The sequence below is a fragment of the Periophthalmus magnuspinnatus genome, chromosome 6 (genome assembly GCF_009829125.3).
Source record: "Periophthalmus magnuspinnatus isolate fPerMag1 chromosome 6, fPerMag1.2.pri, whole genome shotgun sequence".
In the NCBI taxonomy this organism is placed as follows: Eukaryota; Metazoa; Chordata; class Actinopteri; order Gobiiformes; family Gobiidae; genus Periophthalmus; species Periophthalmus magnuspinnatus.
Window position 1 is genome coordinate 671700 of NC_047131.1, and position 15671 is coordinate 687370.

General features: G+C 43.1%; 1 protein-coding gene across 1 annotated transcript in view; it reads right to left on the bottom strand.

Annotated features, from left to right (window-relative positions):
- megf11 (multiple EGF-like-domains 11) overlaps positions 1-15671 on the bottom strand; it is a 219274-nt gene that overhangs the window by 69023 nt on the left and 134580 nt on the right. Inside the window, exons 7-9 of the mRNA XM_055222399.1 lie at positions 5560-5806; positions 3575-3695; positions 1096-1232 (exon numbers count right to left, since the gene is read on the bottom strand). Of these exons, the coding sequence (XP_055078374.1) occupies positions 1096-1232; positions 3575-3695; positions 5560-5806 (505 nt within the window). The remainder of the gene's footprint in view (positions 1-1095; positions 1233-3574; positions 3696-5559; positions 5807-15671) is intronic.

Sequence of the window (15671 nt, forward strand, 5' to 3'; positions counted from 1 at the left end):
GAATAAACTACAAAGACATGATATTTAATGTTCAAACTGATAAACGTAATTGTTTTTATGCAAACATTCACTCAGTTTCAATTTGATGTCTGCAACACATTCCAATAAAGCTGGGACAGGGGCATGTTTACACTGTGTTACATCACCTTTCCTTTTAACCACAATCAATAAGCGTTTGGGAATTGAGGACACTAATTGTTGAAGTTTTGCAGGAGGAATCCTTTCCCATTATTGCTGAATGTACAACTTCAGTTGCTCAGCAGTCCGGGGTCTCCGTTGTCATATTTTGCGCTTCATAATGCACCACACATTTTCAATGGGAGACAGGTCTGGACTGCAGGCAGGCCCGACTAGTACTCTTCTCGCTCTTTTACTACGAAGTCACACTGTTGTAACACAGCCTTGCTGCTTACGTGCAGAGATTTCTCCAGATTCTCTGAATCTTTTGATGATATTATGGACCATAGATGATGAAACCCCTAAATTCCTTGCAATTGTGTGTTGAGAAAAGTTCTTAGACTGTTGGACTATTTGCTCACGCAGTTGCTCCTTTTATACCCAGTCATAATAACGCAGATTTGAAGTTTTCACTGTATTGGTGACCCGTCTGTGGCCCTCAATCGGCCCTCAGCTTTGTCTGTGTTTTTATATGTGGCCCTTAATGAGAAAAGTTTGTACATTCCTGGTATATGGAGTTTAAAAACACAGTGGAGCATTTTCTGTATTACCACATGACATCACAAGGTGGAACAGAGTGTTTTCTGTTTGAGAGAAGAACTCAGTCTAAATATGCAGGTTTGTGTGTTAAACATGTGTGAATGAAACAAAACACATCTTCAGGTCTGTTTGTGATGAGGAGAATAGTGTAATATGGAACCTTTAAACATAAAATGCCATTGAAACGTCCAAATGTTTTTCAAAAGCCTAAAATAAAATTTTAAACAAAGAGCCACGTTTGCAGCTCATTTGGAATAAACAAAGAGAATAGGACAGTGTGAAGGTGTAGCAGCCTCCCTCTGCATTAAAGACTCATAGCATCTCATCGTGTAGCCTATTTTCAGTCAGAACACAACAGCAGTGATCACAGGGTAGTACCTGCGCCCGCTGAAGCCCGCTGCACACTGGCACTGCCCGGTCACATGATCACACACGCCACCGTTTCGGCATGAACAGTCTTTGCTGCAATTGATGCCATATTTGCCGATGGGACAGGGCTGGGCACACACAGAGCCCTGGGAATGAGAGAGAGAGAGAGAGAGAGAGAGGATGCCATTTAGGCTCATTATGAACTTACAGATGTATATACTGTGTATCTTCTGAATGCTGACATGTAAGAAATGAGCTAGTGATTATGAACTTACTTATATTGGTCTTTTGTTTGGAATGTGCAGAATCATTTTCACAGTTATTTCATTGTAAATTTGTAAATTTAAAGGTCCACTACGGAACTTTGTGGTGGAGGGTTTCCATAGAGGGTCTCATTGCTTTGCCTGGAATGTTTCAGAATATGAAACTATGTACAACTATTTCACATGTGTTTCATTACAAGTGTTTTAATTAATTTACAAGTACCAAATTAAAACCTTGAACAACAGGCATTTTAACTGTGAGATCTCTCCACAAATCTGATCTCTACCTTGCCCTTCTGGAGACTGATGTTGTGAATTAGCCCAAGATATAAACACCTGCCTAAAAAAAACCCCCAAAAAAACAAAAACAAAACTACAAAACTAGAGATGTCAGCTCGTCTCCATGGTGATAAATAAGTTGTTAATGTCATACTGTGGAACATACCACGTAAAGTGCAGAGTGCCTTTAACCTAAGCTAAAGAGCAGAGAAACCAAACCATCAGACATATTTCACACCATTTCATCAACCAATCAGCTTGTTTCCCTTTGGACATTAGACATTAGAAATACAGGCTGTGAGTTCTGTTACCAAAAAAAAAAAAAAAAAAATGGCTCTCATCATTTAATTATTTCTACATTTGATTTCAAGATTTTGGATTTATTATATGTAGATATAGAGATATCCTGGATTAAACTAGTTCAATGATGAGTGCAATGTGTGACTCTGTTTCTAAATGAGTTCTGCTCAGGAGACATACAACACATTTATGTTTAGGCCAAAAGTGACTGTATTAAAGATGATCCACTGTCCCTGAAGCTTTACGTCCTGTAATGTGCTGCTTTAGTTTGTGCAGTGTAAAGATGCTCTGGTCTCTGCAGTGGAATCCTTGGTCCTGGTTTTGGTTTTGAGACTCAAAATGATCTTTATTTTTGGGGCTGAAAACACTGGACCAGTTCATCTTGTCTCTTTTCTCCAGTGATTTCTTGCTGGAGTCATTCGTAACTAAATAATTCTTGGTTCATATTTATAATTGACCAGATAATATTGATCAAAAGTTCACTGCAGGAAAAAACAACACCACAAATATATTAATGATGTTTCCTCAAAACATCAACAGTGTTCAAACGGTTCAGCTTCAGGACCTTTGCTCGTCTGATGGAACTTACGCAGTACTTACATACGCATGATATTTACATGCAGCCCAAACATGTGATCATAGTCTGATTTCTGGAGTTATCTGATTATGAAATGTCATGCAAACAGTTAGATCCATAGACTGTATAAAGAAGTGGACTAAGTGAGTATGACATCACCCATAACGTTCGGCTCAAAATGAAGCTCATCGAGGCTAGCAGTTATAGGGGACAATTTGGAGCAGAGTTCCATATTTAGAATTTCAACCGCAAGTAACATAGCAACCAAAGAGCCAATCAGGAGCGAGGCTGTTGCCTTTTCCCGCCCGGCTGGTCTGGCAGGGGGCAGGTGCTTAGCAACGCTATCAATCAAACTTGTTGCTAACGCTAGCGGGAGCAACCTCGGGGAAAGAAGGCACCTAATTTGTCTGTTATTAATGGTCATATCTTGATTTACCGACATAATAGTGAAATCATCATATAAAGTCAGGAATCTGACAGCAGCAGTTGCAAAGAGAGGGGACACAGTTTTTCAATGTAAAGTGAGTCGATGAAGCTGGAAGTGCGGCCATGATCACTTCCTGTTTGGAACGCGGCGACGAGCAGGTTAGCCATGTTTGTTTATATATACAGTCCATGGTTAGGTCCCTGACTGCTCACACCTGTGCAGGTTTTGAAGGCAAAACATAAAAGGTTTAAATTTTTATTTTAAAAAGATTCTTTGTTTTCTAAATACAACAGTTGCTTTTAAAATCCTGCATTTGACACTTGTCTGCAGGTGTTTTTCAAGATTAAATTTCTGATTATTCTAGTTCATCAGGTTTATTGTTATTTTCATTGAACTCGCAATTCCTCCCCAAATCTCCATCTTATTCACAAGATGCCTCTTTACCTTGAGCCATAAAAATCCTTATTAATCCCAATAAAATAATGAGTTGAAATCAATATTTTAGCCCACACCACTGACGGATTGATTGGCTAAATGACTAACAGCTTGCAGCCCAACGCATAAATTAAAAAGTATGTAAATATTTTTGCATTTTAACGATGATTCTACCACTGCAGCGCAAACCCCAGTGAGTGAATATACCGTCCATCCAGCAGGGCAGGAGCAGTCTCCAGTGATGTGGTGGCAGGTGCCTCCGTTCTGACAGGGGCAGCGGCGCTCACACTGGGGTCCATGACTCCCAGAGGGGCAACGCTCTCCACAGCTGTCAAAAACAACATGGAACAGGTAGACACATTTATCTATGAAGGCTCTATCAGACCTGCAAACATATACAAGACATCACCTTTAAGGTACAACTAGAGCACACAGACCCACAGACCTGTAAAAGTCTTTAAGGTCTCAGCACTCAGCATGAAGTACTGCACCAGACTGAATATCACTCTCCTCCTCCTCGTCTGGTCTTCCTCCCCCTCGCCTGGCCGATTTTCCTGTTGTGTCTGATTTTTCCTGTTGTGTCTGATTTTCCTGTTGTGTCTGATTTTCCTGTTGTGTCTGATTTTTCCTGTTGTTTTGTTTTTTGTGTGTTGGCGGCACAGTGGCTGAGTGGCAACACTCATGTCTCACAGCAAGAAGGTTGGTTCGATCCCCGGGTCGCCCAGGCCTTTCTGTGTGGAGTTTTTCATGTTTCTCCCCGTGTCTGGATGGGTTTCCTCCGGGTACTCCGGTTTCCCCCATCAACCAAAACATGAACGCCCTTCGAGACAACTGTTGTTGTGATTTTGGGCGTTACAAAAATAAATGAATTGAATTGAATTGAATTGAACTACACGACCAAGCAGACGTTTGGATATTTTTTTCATTTATGTTTCCATTTTTAAAAATAGTCATTACCCTTTACTTTGCTGACCTGTCCAGCCAGACCCACATGCTTTGACAAAACTTTACAAAGATGAGAGGGTCTGGAGTTGTGTCCTTTTTCCACGGGTTCAGAGGGCATGATTGACAGGTGGATTAACCAGTCAGAGAGACGTATGGTCAGTTGGCGTCACAAAAACAAACATGGCCTCTCACACATAAATAACATAAAGGAGAAACAGCAGATTTCTGCCAAATCGGCAGAATCAGAAGCACCAAAATTTTATTTATCTCAGATAAAATAAGTTATATTTCATTCTGAAAGGAGGTGTCTTCTGCATTTGAGAATCATGTGATACACATAAGTGACTGTGGTTGGACCGTCTGGAGTCAGGAGGGAAGACCCTCTACGGTCAGGTCCTGACTCAGTAGAAGGGTTTTGCACCACTGCTTTGCACTTTTGTCAATTCTGGCTGAAGTGAAAACCATTTCAGGGACATCATCATGAAGCTCATTGAGAGAAGGACAAGGGTTTGAGCTAGAAAAAGCAAAGGGGGGAGACTCAGAGGATTTAGATATGAAATATATTTTAAAATATGTTGTTTCTTTACTACATAATTCCATATAACTTGCATCATATAGGTGATGTTTCTGTGTGTATATAAAATGTAGAAAGGGGTAATCTTAAAGGTCTTATGTCACACAAAATGGACTCTTGTAGCTTTAGTCCATGTTCTAATGCTGTTCCCTCCTCAAAAAACATATCTGGACTTGTGTTTTGTTTCATTCACACATGTTTGAGTAACACTTTATTATCAGTCTGTCTACATCTCAAATGCTCAAATGCTCTGTTCTACCTTTTGATGTCATGAAGTGGTAGTTTTCATGTTAACAGCTCCTTTTACCTTTAGTTCAATAGAGATTGACAATTCCAGGGCTGAAATCATTCAAATGATTCTAGTGAAGGTGTACACACCTGAGCACTGTATTACCACATGACATCACAAGGAGGAGTGTTTTCTGGAAGACAAAACACAACTCCAGGTCTTTTTGTGATAAGGAAACAACATTATAACACATTCACATTCACAGAGCAGATCAACCTATAAGGAGCTGGGAGGAGTCATGTTTTTAATAGGTTAGTTTTAGTATTTTTCATTTTTAAGCTAAATGTTCTGGTTCTATGGGAACTTTCAGCCGCCTGAAATTTGAGTCTTGATAACACAGAATATTTGAAGTAAAACATTTTATTATTACATCATTATACTCACAACGCCCCCGTGTACCCTGGCGTGCACACACACTCTCCGGTCTCGTGGTCACAGGTAGCACCATTCAGACACTGACAGATCAGCTGACAGCCCTTCCCGTAGTAACCGTGCTCACACTGCTCCTCGCAGCGCCACCCCTGGTAGCCGTCGGTACACATGCACGCTCCAGTGATGGGGTTACAGCGCCCCCTGTTCTGACACTGGCAGCGGTTGGTGCAGTGGGGCCCCCAGAAGTCCGCCTCACAACCTGCAGGTCACACACACATCAGGAGGTAACAAACACGCGGGACCTTGAAAACATCTGAAATCATTTGTCAGGTTAAAGGGAGCAGACTGGATCATTAATAGAGCACGCCCACATAAATGAAACCTCCAAAAACATTATTCATAAGAGGCACAGGCATACATCATGTCCGCCAGCTCAGAACATCATGTCCGCCGGCTCATAATCGAGAGAAAGTTCACAAAGGCACTGCAGAGGTTAAACTGTGGACCAAACACAAAACAGCACTTTATGTGAACAGGCAACGGTCAACTCACACACACACACATACACACGTACACACAAACACATACACGTACATAGACATACACACACACATACACCCCAACACACATACATACACACAAACACACACACAAACACATACAAGACACACACAAACACACGCATATACACACTCAAACATACTGAGAAACACACACAAATACATGCACACACACACACACACACACAGTTTTGAAAAAGAGTGATATGGTCCATGTGCTGAGCCGAGGAGGAGGCAGAGGAGGAGGCTGAGGAGGAGGCAGAGGAGGAGGCTGAGGAGGAGGCAGAGGAGGAGGCTGAGGAGGAGGCAGAGGAGGAGGCTGAGGAGGAGGCAGAGGAGGAGGCTGAGGAGGAGGCAGAGGAGGAGGCAGAGGAGTAGGCAGAGGAGGAGGCTGAGGAGGAGGCAGAGGAGGAGGCAGAGGAGGAGGCAGAGGAGGAGGCTGAGGAGGAGGCAGAGGAGGAGGCTGAGGAGGAGGCTGAGGAGGAGGCAGAGGTGGAGGCTGAGGAGGAGGCAGAGGAGGAGGCAGAGGAGGAGGCTGAGGAGGAGGCAGAGGTGGAGGCTGAGGAGGAGGCTGAGGAGGAGGCAGAGGAGGAGGCAGAGGAGTAGGCAGAGGAGGAGGCTGAGGAGGAGGCAGAGGAGGAGGCAGAGGAGGAGGCTGAGGAGGAGGCAGAGGAGGAGGCAGAGGAGGAGGCTGAGGAGGAGGCAGAGGAGGAGGCTGAGGAGAAGGCAGAGGAGGAGGCAGAGGAAGAGCTAGAGAAGGAGGCAGAGGAGGAAGAGGAGGAGGCTGAGGACGCAGTCTTAGTTTAAAGGACTATGGTGAAAGTGCTTGCAAAAGCAATGATTTTATTCATCCAGCTACAGAAACCTGGGAAATGTCTTAAAATGTACCAAATGTGACCTGTGACCCCCTCCCATGTTTCGGACTTCAGCCTGGTTGAAGGAGGTGGGCCAGAGCACGGCTTGGTGGCTCATGTAGGACACAGCACGACTCACTGTTTAACAGATATTTCATGGCTCTGGTCTTATTTTCTCCACTAAAGCTTTAGTTCTGCTGCTCTACATGTAAACAAACGGCACCGTGTGATGAAGTCCCCGGGCCATGGATCGTTCAGTAGTGCACGTGTATGTTTGGTTGTGCAGGTGTGTGTGTGTTCGTTAGTGCTGGTGTGTGTGTATGTTGGGTAGTGCAGGTGTGTGTGTTTGGTTTTGCAGGTTTGTGTGTGTGTTCGGTTTTTTCAGGTGTGTGTGTGTGTTCGGTAGTGCAGGTTTATGTGTGTGTTTGGTAGTGCAGGTGTGTGTGTTTGGTTGTACAAATTTGTGTGTGTTCGGTAGTGCAGATGTGTGTGTGTTTGGTAGTGCAGATGTGTGCATGTTTGGTAGTGCAGGTGTGTGTGTGTTTGGTAGTGAAGGTGTGCGTGTGTTCGGTTGTGCAAGTGTGTGCCAGCTCCAAACACAGACAGTCATCAAACATACACACACATATATAAATATACACATATATACACACACACACATGCTCAGATGTCGTCCGGCCAATCAAGGTCTGTGGTGGGGAACCAGAGCACCTTGATGAGAAATGGGCGACTGGAACAAAGCACAGAAGAAAAACGGTGTCCTCTCTCTGTAACTGCTGCTGTCAGACTTGTCATTTTGGTCTTAAATGTATTAACCCGCTCTACATGATCCTGGTGTTTTTATTTCACTATTGTGTCTGTAAATCAGGATATGAACATTAATAACAGACAAATCAGGTAACTTTTTTCCCCCACTAGCGTTAGCAACAAGTTTGACAGCATTGCTAAGCCCCCACTCCCTGCTAAACCAGCGGTGCAGGGGGGAAGGGGTGTTACCTTCCAGGCTCACTCCAGATTGGCTCTTTGGTTGCTATGATACTCGCGGTCAGAATTCCAAATAGGGAACTCTGCTCCAAATTGGCCCCTATAACTGCTAGCCTCGATGAGCTTCATTTGGAACCAGACGCTGCAGGTGACATCACACTCACTCAGTCCACTTCTTTGCACAGTGTGTGGTTGTGTCGTGACAGGTGAACATGGCAGGAGTGTAGTTTGATTAGTTTCTTGTTCCTCTTTACACTGTTTTGGCCCTGTGTGAGCTGCTATCTGTGCCATGTGTTTTTGATTGGACTGTTCAGTGGAAACGTCAGCTCTGTTATTTCTTAATTATTAGATTAGTTTCAAGTTTCCAAAACAGTTCCAAAGCCAATTATGAACATTTTAATCAGCAAGAAACACCCGGCCTCCAATCACTTATCTGATCAGAAAATCTTTCTTCAAAACACAAACCTTTTTATCTGATGAATTATTACAATGAAAAATGGAGGACAGAGTTCACAACATAATGACAACACTTCTTCTGTGAACGAGAGCCATGTTCAGACTTTCACACTGGAATTATGAGGGATCTGTTTGAGATTTCAGTGATTTCAAATGAACAAAGACAATACACAGCTGTGGTTAAATAGAGGGTCTCCATAAAGTCTCTTTACAAGTTTAAAATTTTATTACAAAGGCAGTTGATATCTTAATCAGACTTGTTCTAGTTACTCACTGGTTATACAAGTTTTTCATCACATTGCATTTTTGGTCAATTACTGGTCCATTTTTCTTCACCGAGAGGTCAGTTACTGCAGATGTCGACCTTGACCTTTAGACTGAATATGTGACACTACACCTGCAGGACTTTCAACCAACCACCATTTTCCAGCATATGGTGCTCCACCATAATGGGGTCAGCACGTTTGTAAGTTCCTCAGTCAAACAGTGACTCTGTCCCTTACTTGAGTGGCTCTGACCCTTAGTTGAGTGACTCTGGCTCTTAGTTGAGTGACTCTGGCTCTTAGTTGAGTGACTCTGGCTCTTAGTTGAGTGGGCTTTGGCCCTTAATTGAATGGCGCTATCTCTTAGTTGAGTGGCTCTGGCTCTTAGTTGATTGGGCTCTGGCTCTTAGTTGAGTGGCTCTGGCTCTTAATTGAGTGGGCTCTGGCTCTTAGTTGAGTGGCTCTGTCTCTTAGTTGATTGGGCTCTGGCTCTTAGTTGAGTGTCTCTGGCTCTTAGTTGAGTGGCTCTGGCTCTTAGTTGAGTGTCTCTGGCTCTTAGTTGAGTGTCTCTGGCTCTTAGTTGAGTGTCTCTGGCTCTTAGTTGAGTGGCTCTGGCTCTTAGTTGAGTGGCTCTGACTCTTAGGTAAGTGGCTCTGGCCCTTAATTGAGTGGCCCTGAAGCTTAGTTGAGTGACTCTGGCCCTATAGTCTTGAACTCTATCTGCAAATGGATGCACATTAGTCCTGGACACATCTGCAGCCTGTCTGTCCATGGAAGTGGACATCTCCTTCACTATAGTTTCTCTTTTACTCACTCGTTTTTTGCTTTTTTTTTTTTTGTTTTTTTTTTGCTTTTCCTCGCCAAGAATGAGAGTCTATGGACAGGGGGCGCTCTGGGACAATGGTTCCTGCAGGAAGAGGATCTAAGGACAGGGGGCGCTCTGGGATATTTCTCTATTTGTTTGTCTGTTTCTCTTTCATTGTTGATTTTTTTTTAACTTTCTGTTGGTCAAATCAACTCTGGTACAGCGAACATGGCAAGAAAACCAGTCCTGTCTTAGCGTGTTTCGTGCCACTAATGGAGCCCATATAGAGGTGAATTAAATGAGGTCAAACACTTTGGAAATCTCTGAGTACAAGAGAACAAGTCTGATTCACATATCTGATCAGCTGCCTTTGTAATACATTTTTTAAATTGTAAAGAGACTATATGGACACTCTGAATAGTGTTACATATTCAGCATTTAAAGCCTTTAAAGGTAATTTTGTTTCATTCACACATGTTTGAGTAACGCTTTATTATTAGTTGGTCTACATCTTCAAAGCGCAAAATGCTCAGTTCCACCTTGTGATGTCATGAAGTGGTAGTTTTCAAGTTAACAGCTCCTTTGACCTTTAGTTCAGTAAAGATTGGCAATTCCAGGACTGAAATGATCCAAATGATTCCAGTGAGGGTGTATGGGGAGCGCTTTCTATATTACCACATGACATCATGAGGTGGAACAGACTGTTTTCAGTTTGAGAGAAGAACTCAGCCTAAATATGCAGGGTTTGTGTGTTAAACATGTGTGAATGAAGCAAAACTCAACTCCTTTTACATTAGATGTTTAATTAAAGCTGTACTGTTCACTTGTCTCCATGGAAATGTTGATTATGTATTTTTATTTTTATCATTAATAAATACCTTAAAAATATTAATACTGCATTGATACTTTTAGCTGGAAGTCTCTCCATAGATCTGTCCCTGACAGTAAATACAGACACGTTTAATGCCATATTATAGAATATTCCAGACAAAGCAACATCTCCATGGAGATGAACAGGTGAACTGGAAAACTTAATGTACCTTTATCAAAAAGTAAATGTTACATGTTTGAAAAATGCATTGTGGACCTGTGCATTGAAGACAGCGATAATGAGCAATGAAGATTGATGAAGATGCATACATTCATCTGCCAGAAAAGTGTCACAGATTTGTCAGAGAAGATGCACAGCTCTCCAATACAAGAACATCACGATCTGTTCATTTTACATATTAGATATTAAGTGTCATAAACAGGCAGCCATCAGCACACATTGATCACACACAGAACACACTGGGATCACACTGAGATCACACTAAGATCACACTGGGAACACTGAGATCACACTGAAATCATATTGAGATCACACTGAGCTCATACTGAGATCACACTGAGATCACACTAGGAGTACACTCGGAGCACACTCGGATCAGAGCTGTGTGTGAATTCAGTGGGTGTCTAAGTGCTGTATTGAATGTGGAAGTGCCATTTGGTGTAATGGAGCGGGTCTGATGAGTCTTCGGTGCCATCACTTATTGACAGTGGCCGCCTCTACTTTGTTCTACTATTGACAATCAGGGAAATTAGCCCATTACAGGTGCTTTGCAGATTCTAGAGTTATAGTGTCCAGAGTTACATAGTCCAGAGTTACAGAGTCCAGAGTTACAAAGTCCAGAGTTACAGACTCCATACTTATGAAGTCGAGAGTTACATAGTCCAAAGTTACAGAATTAGAAAGTGCAGCGTTACAAAGTCTAGAGTTACAAATTCCAGAGTTACAGAGGCTAGAGTTACATAGTCCAGAGTTATGGAGCCCAGATTCCAAAGTTACCTAGACCAGAGTTACAGAGTGAGTCCAGAGTTACAGAGTGAGTCCAGAGTTACAGAGTCCAGAGTTACAAAGTCCAGAGTTACATAATCCAGAGTTACAGATTCCAGACTTACATTGTCCAGAGTTACAGAGTCCAGAGTAACATAGTCCAGAATTACAGAGTCCAGAGTCACAGAGTCTAGCTTTACAGATTCTAGAGTTACATAATCCAAATTTACAGATTTCAGATTTACATAGTCCAATGTTACATACTCCAGAATTACAGATTCCAGAGTTATGGAGTTCAGAGGCCAAAGTTACATAGACCAGAGTTACATAGTTCAAATTTACATTGTCCAGAGTTGCATAGTCCAGAGTTACAAAGTCCAAAGTTACAGATTCCAAATTTACAGATTCTGTAGTCACATAGTCTAGAGTTACAGAGTCCAAAGTTACAGATTCCAGAGTTACAGAGTCCAGAGTTACGGACTCCAGAGTCCCAAGTTACATAGACCAGAGTTACAGATTCCAGAGACACATAGTCCAGAGTTACAGAGTCCAAAATTACAAAGTTAAAAGTTAGATAGTCCAGAGTTACATAGTCCAGAGTTACAGAGTCCAGACTCCCAAGTTACATAGACCAGAGTTACAGATTCCAGAGACACATAGTCCAGAGTTACAGAGTCCAAAATTACAAAGTTAAAAGTTACATAGTCCAAAGTTACATAGACCAGAGTTACAGAGTCCAGATTCATATAGTCCAGAGTTACAGAGTCCAAAGTTACATAGACCAGAGTTACAGAGTCTAGAGTAATGGAGTCCAGAGTCCAAAGTTACATAGTCCAGAGTTACAGAGTCCAAAGTTACAGATTCCAAATTTACAGATTCTGTAGTCACATAGTCTAGAGTTACAGAGTCCAAAGTTACAGATTCCAGAGTTACAGAGTCCAGAGTTACGGACTCCAGAGTCCCAAGTTACATAGACCAGAGTTACAGATTCCAGAGACACATAGTCCAGAGTTACAGAGTCCAAAATTACAAAGTTAAAAGTTAGATAGTCCAGAGTTACATAGTCCAGAGTTACAGAGTCCAGAGTCCCAAGTTACATAGACCAGAGTTACAGATTCCAGAGACACATAGTCCAGAGTTACAGAGTCCAAAATTACAAAGTTAAAAGTTACATAGTCCAAAGTTACATAGACCAGAGTTACAGAGTCCAGATTCATATAGTCCAGAGTTACAGAGTCCAAAGTTACATAGACCAGAGTTACAGAGTCTAGAGTAATGGAGTCCAGAGTCCAAAGTTACATAGTCCAGAGTTACAGAGTCCAAAGTTGAAAATAGACCAGAGTTACATAGTCCAGAGGTGTGGACTCTAGAGTCCAAGGTTGGATAGACCAAAGTTACAGATTCCAGAGTTACAGAATCCAGAGTTACGGACTCCAGAGTTACGGACTCCAGAGTCCCAAGTTACATAGACCAGAGTTACAGATTCCAGAGACACATAGTCCAGAGTTACAGAGTCCAAAATTACAAAGTTAAAAGTTAGATAGTCCAGAGTGACATAGTCCAGAGTTACAGAGTCCAGAGTCACAGAGTCTAGAGTTACAGAGTCCAAAGTTATAGAGTCCAAGATTTACAAAGTCGAAAGTTATAGAATCCAGAGTTACCAATTCCAGAGTTACAAATTCCAGAGTCACATAGTCCAGAGTTACAGAGTCCAGATTTTGTAACTCCAGACTCTGTAACTCTAGACTTTGCTGAGTCCACAGTTACTCTTATGGCTGAACATGAGAACTGATTTAACCAATAGAAAGTTAGAAAATCAACAATGAAACAGACATTGGTCAATAATAGGCAAGCTCAGAAGACAATCAAATGGATAAGTGTCCCAGAGTGCCCCCTGTCCTTAGACTCTCTTTATTGGTGAGGAAAAACAAACAAAAAAAAAGAGAGGGAAAAAGAGAAAAGTTGAGGAGAACCACAGTGAAGGAGAGGTCCAGTCCCATGGACGAGCAGCTGCAGATGTGTCCAGGACTAATGTGCATCCATTTGCAGATAGAGCTGCAGACACTTGCTGGCACTTGGCAGAGTGCAGAGTTACAGGCTCTTTGCAGAGTCCATGTAAATAGCTCTGTGACATTACTAAGTGGGAGCTGAGGGAAGATATAAAACAGGTCATTCTCACTGTTCACGCAGGATGTGTGTTTAGAAAAAGTGGGTCCCATAAAGTGCAGGCAGTAGGTAATCCTCAAGGTTAAATGAACGTCAGCTTTTATGTGAGAGAACAATCAGCGAAGCCTTTCCTCTGGCTGTGTAATTGTTCGTCAGAAGATTTAAGTGATTGCACACTCTTCCATCAGCGACGCTACGAGCAGAGCTGCCTCACATTAATAAACGCCCGGCTAGAGATTCACAATATTCTCCCATCGATCGTGTCCTGAGCACACACTGCACAGCACACAGAACGGCACACACTGAACAGCACACACTGAACGAGTTGAGCTGAGAGGGAGCTGTGATGAACCGAGCCAGGGGCTGATGAAGCTGCTACCAGGTACACAGCGGGAGGTGATCAGGCTGAGCTTGGGGCCGGCCAGGAGAGTCCATATCACGGCTCTCACATTGATTGGTGTAATGTGCTGACGGCCTCTGGTCTAGTGTGGGCAGTTCCCAGAGGTCCTAACGCTGCCTGGCAGATAGCACTAGCACATTAGAGCAGGGTACGCCGCTAATGAAGAACTCAGTACTTTATGCTCTGTGTGAGCGAGTGGGCAAGGTCTCAGCTGGACTCTGTACAACAACAGACCTGCTTCAGGATATCAGCTCCAGTCAGAGCAGAGCATCTCCAAACATCTAAACGTGACGTCAGAAAAGCAGCAGCAGCACCCAGCTGTGAGTTCTCAGAGCTGAGCAGCTCAACATTGTTCCCATCTGAAGTTTGAAAGTCTCTGTGGTTGGCAGTGAGAGGCTGAGCACACAGAGCAAAGCCCATTATCCCCCTGTCTCTCCCACACTGCACTTCTCACACTTCAGGCGAGCTCACTTTGGCAGCGTTTAACTGTGATTAAGGAGTCAGAGTTCATGATGAGCTGCAGGCAAACAAACAACACAGAGCAGGAGCGCGTTTTAGACCTGTTAAACAGAGGACAGGGTCCTGGGAGCCAAGAGGGGGCCTCACAGCCCACACAGAGCACACACCAAGCTGCTCCAAGGCTAAGGTCACACAGTCCCTCACCGCAGCTCCTAACACATAACCAGAGTGGAGAGGATAAACTCACACACAAGGTGCGGTCTAATCTCACTGGGACAAACAGAGCAGGAGCCAATGGAGCAGGAGCCAATGGAGCAGGAGCCAACTCAAGGAGGTGACGTCCAGAGAAAGGCCTGAGCACTCATCTTTGAAGTCCCTCAAAGGCCGATGTGCAGATTAAACCAGACAGCTCGGATCACACTCTGACTCTCACTCTGTTTTTCTCTCTTCTCTGGAAAAGCTCTGCTGAAAGCTGCCATAAGCTTCTCAAAGCTAAAGTCAAAATGATGGCCCAAGACAAGCTCTTTAAACACAAACAGAATATCTCCCAGAATTCAAATGGCACTTCCGCTAATTCATACCTTATGTACTCAGCTGGAGCATGCAGAGCAGGCAGACGCAGAGGAGCTGGGCCTGACGTCTATAAAAATGATCCAGTGGTGCTGTGGTGGTGCCAGCTCTTAACTGAGACCTGTATTATTGTTAGTGGAAACGCTGGCACTGGGCCCGTCGCCTGAGTCACTCACACTCACATCACTATTAATAACACACTGTTGACAGCACAGAAAGGACCTGCCCCTCTCATGTGCTGACCAGGGAGTGGACTCACCAAACTCAAGATTTCTAGGACATTCAAACTCTATTTCTGGAATATCTCATAAATGTTTCTTACTTTTTAAAGTGTAACCTGTGTAAATGATCAAAAGTCGGCGCTCGTCAGAATCATGAGCTGCTCAAAAACAGAACTGAGTTATACAGTAAAATAAACCACACAAGAGCAGACACATCACTTAGCATCAGCCTTGCTATAGCTCTGTTTACAGTATGAGATTATTATTTTCATTTGAGCCTCAGTAATCCTCATATTAAGTCTACACTTATTAAAAATGGCTTTCCCTCATCTGATCATAATCTCTGAATCTCCTCTGTGTTTTTACTGTCCTTAAAACTTCTCTATACTGACTCCAATAGAGGGAGCTCTGAACTGAGATTGTGTAGCAGCTCCAGCTGATGGGAGAGTGGAACTACACAAACTCTGGTGGGGTTTAACACTGGGATGTTGACCCCTCACTTGAACCTTAACCAACATCACCATTTGGTTATCGTAAAGTGACTGTTTCTTGTTATAATAGTGTTTTTTG